We start from the raw sequence: 2,927 nt of genomic DNA, 5'->3' as shown, positions 1-2,927 counted from the left end.
GGGCACACTGCTGGCTCATATTCAGCCGCCTGTCGACCAACACCCCCAGGTCCTTTTCTGCTGGGCAGCTTTCCAGCCACTCTTCCCCATGCCTGTAGCGTTGCGTGGGGTTGTTGTGACCCCAGGGCAGGACCCGGCACTTGGCCTTGTTGAACCTCCTACAGTTGGCCTCGGCAACTAGCTTCTCCAGGAAAATGCTGTGGGAATGCATCCCGCTATCCCAACGACGCCCCACTGCTCAAAGCTTTCCCATGGCTCCAGGACTCTCAAGCAGGCAGGAGATGGAGTCCAGTTCACGCCCCACCTCCCTCCTGGGGTTACTGGGAAGGTAAAAAGGGTGGGCCATGTGCAGACCACATGCTCCAGCAGCACAGCTTGTGCTGCTCAGCACGACCGATGGAGGAGGAGGTGCACAGGATGTTTTTAGGATCGTCCACTTCTTACCTCCCACTGCAGGTGGGGGGGAATGTTTCGGATCTGGATCTTCCTGCTCCTGCAAAGACAAAGCCCTGGGTTAAGGTCTGCAGGTACAGCACAGCCCAAGGGCAAAGGCTTTCTGGGAATCTGAGGGGAGAGCTTGCTGAAACATCCCGCTTCCCCGTGCCGAGCTGGAGCAGCTCATCCCCCGGGAAAGCCATTTCTCCCAGCCTTGCCCTGGCCACCTCCCGCCGGGGCCGAAGCTGTCTGGGGAATACTCCTTCCTCACGCTGGCTGCCAGGTTTCCAAGGAAACCTCCTGAAATGAACCTCTGCAGAGTCCCAGCCACACAGGTACGGGCCAGGATGTGTGCAGGCACACCAATGACCGCACTGCCCCGGGCTGGCCAGCAGCAGGGGGACAGGACCCCAAGACCCATCAGGGCCAGCCCTGCCATCCTTTGAGGGGGGCTCTCCGAAGGTGCGTCCTACTGACATCCACCACTTCCCATCAACAGGGGCTGCTTTCTGTGGGAAAAAAACATAACCTCGGAGGCCTGCCCTTGGAGATGGCCAACACACCCAACCTTGCCTGGTTGCACTCCCAGCCTCGCGTGGGTGTACTCCCAAGCTGGCTGTGGTTGCACTCCCAACCTCACCGCAGTGTAGCCTTGGAGGAAGAACACACGGGAAGCATTGCAAAGGCTTCCCAAGAGGTAATGACCACCAAACACCTCCCCAAGCCTGGCCGCAAGAAGACGTGATGAGGCAATGGGGAATTCTGAGACACCTGAGTCCATGGCCAAGCCATAAACTCAACCACTGTTCACCCAGAGCAACGTTCATAGTCCTGCTTGTAGTCAATCAGCTCTGACCAAAGCAGTGCCCTGTGTTCTCACCCGGTCCAGCTCTTAATGCTCTGATCGGAACGGAGCAGGACCATCTCTCCCAACATCAGGGATGAGTTTTCTGACCAAGCCACCCCATGCACACACACACAGAGCCAGGTTTTGGCAGTCAATCGTCAGCCAGAAGCTGGTTTTGCGAAGCTTTGCCCTTCCGTGGGACAAGCTCAAGGAGGATGCTTGGAAGGACCGGTACCACCAGCCTAAATGCTATACGGGGTCGCACAAACAGCCACCAGCAGCCAGCCAGCAACGCGCAGGGGCTTTGGGCCACATCATGCTCTTCTTGCCTGCAAAGCATCAATGCCCAACACCCTGATTCCACCAGCGCTCTTCAACAGCTGGAAAACGAGACCTTCAAACTTTGGCCCAAGCAGAGAAGCTGGTCCCTGCACTTGTTGCTCATCGCATACGTGCACCCCACAAACAATTTTGGCAGATAGAGAGCTTCTAAGGTAGTTTGGGGCCAGGGACTGGGGACAAGAAGGAAATGTGGGGCACAGCAAGAAGCAGAGGAAAGGCTAGCCCACGCAGACCCAAAGCAGCTGGGGGTGGGGTGAGCCGTGCACCGCAGCACTGGAGGTTGGCATGCTCCAGACATGATCCTTCTGCCTCTACGGTGGTGGCACGCTCCACTTGCTCCCAGTTTCATAGCACAGGATAACCAGAACCTTGTGATGGACAACCTTGTGAAACGCAAATTCGGGGAGCGGTGTGAGCAATGTGACTATAAGGATGCTGAAGAATGCATGCAGCAATCTGGGGCAGCTGCCCCATGCACGGCAGATAAAACACAGGCTCCAAGCAAGAAAGGGACGGCAGGGAAAGGATGTTGCTGTGAAGGCAAGACAAAATCCACAGCTCGTCCCATGAGAAGGGCCATGGTCAAGCAAAGCAGCTGAAACTACCAAGGAGCCTCACGTCTCTTGGTGCTGCTCAAACAGGCATGGTGAGCGGTGTGATCAGCATCGGACCACAAACCCTACGTTCACCTCCAACCGAGGAGGTGTGCTCAGTAAATCCCTGTGTGGGTTTGACAGACAGCTTCCCGAGGCCAGCCCCTGACGGATCCTCCTCCGCGGATCCTGCATACAGTGTTCTGGCTGACCGGTCACCTCCACATCACGGCCAAGGCCATTGCCTGGTTTGCGACCTGTCCCCCATGCCATGTCTGTCCCTGCAGGGATGGCTCTGCCCATCAAGAGAAATCAGTCACGGCAAAAAAAGTGGGGAAGCCAGCCACTTTCCCCACAAAAAAAAGTGGGGAACACAGTGCTCTGCCACAGCCTTGTCAAACCCCTCTCGTCTAGCAGCCACGGACTCCTCCCGTCCCCAACTGCCAGCTGGGATTTCAGGGATGGGCACGCAGCTGTAAGATCCTTGCGAGGCCAGGAGCAAGATTCATCCCTTTGTATATTATCCCATCCCATCCTATCCCACGTCACTCCATCCTATCCCATCCCATCCAACCCCATCCCATCCAACCCCATCTCACTCCATCCTATCCCATCTCACTCCATCCCACCATCAAGCCATTCCCACCCCACGCCGGGAAGGAGGCAGCGAGGAGGACGTGGCCCAAGGGGACCACAGCAAGGACAATCCT

General features: G+C 57.0%; 1 protein-coding gene across 1 annotated transcript in view; it reads right to left on the bottom strand.

Moving 5' to 3' along the window:
- IGF2BP2 (insulin like growth factor 2 mRNA binding protein 2) overlaps positions 1 to 1,359 on the bottom strand; it is a gene marked incomplete at its 3' end in the record, with an annotated part of 15,821 nt that extends 14,462 nt beyond the window's left edge. Inside the window, exons 1-2 of the mRNA XM_035900056.1 lie at positions 1,316 to 1,359; positions 445 to 556 (exon numbers count right to left, since the gene is read on the bottom strand). Of these exons, the coding sequence (XP_035755949.1) occupies positions 445 to 556; positions 1,316 to 1,359 (156 nt within the window). The remainder of the gene's footprint in view (positions 1 to 444; positions 557 to 1,315) is intronic.
- Between the last annotated feature and the right edge of the window lie 1,568 nt (positions 1,360 to 2,927).

This window comes from Egretta garzetta, unplaced genomic scaffold, assembly GCF_000687185.1.
Source record: "Egretta garzetta isolate BGI_Z169 unplaced genomic scaffold, ASM68718v1 scaffold448, whole genome shotgun sequence".
Lineage (NCBI taxonomy): Eukaryota > Metazoa > Chordata > Aves > Pelecaniformes > Ardeidae > Egretta > Egretta garzetta.
This window is presented reverse-complemented; position numbering and strand designations above follow the sequence as displayed.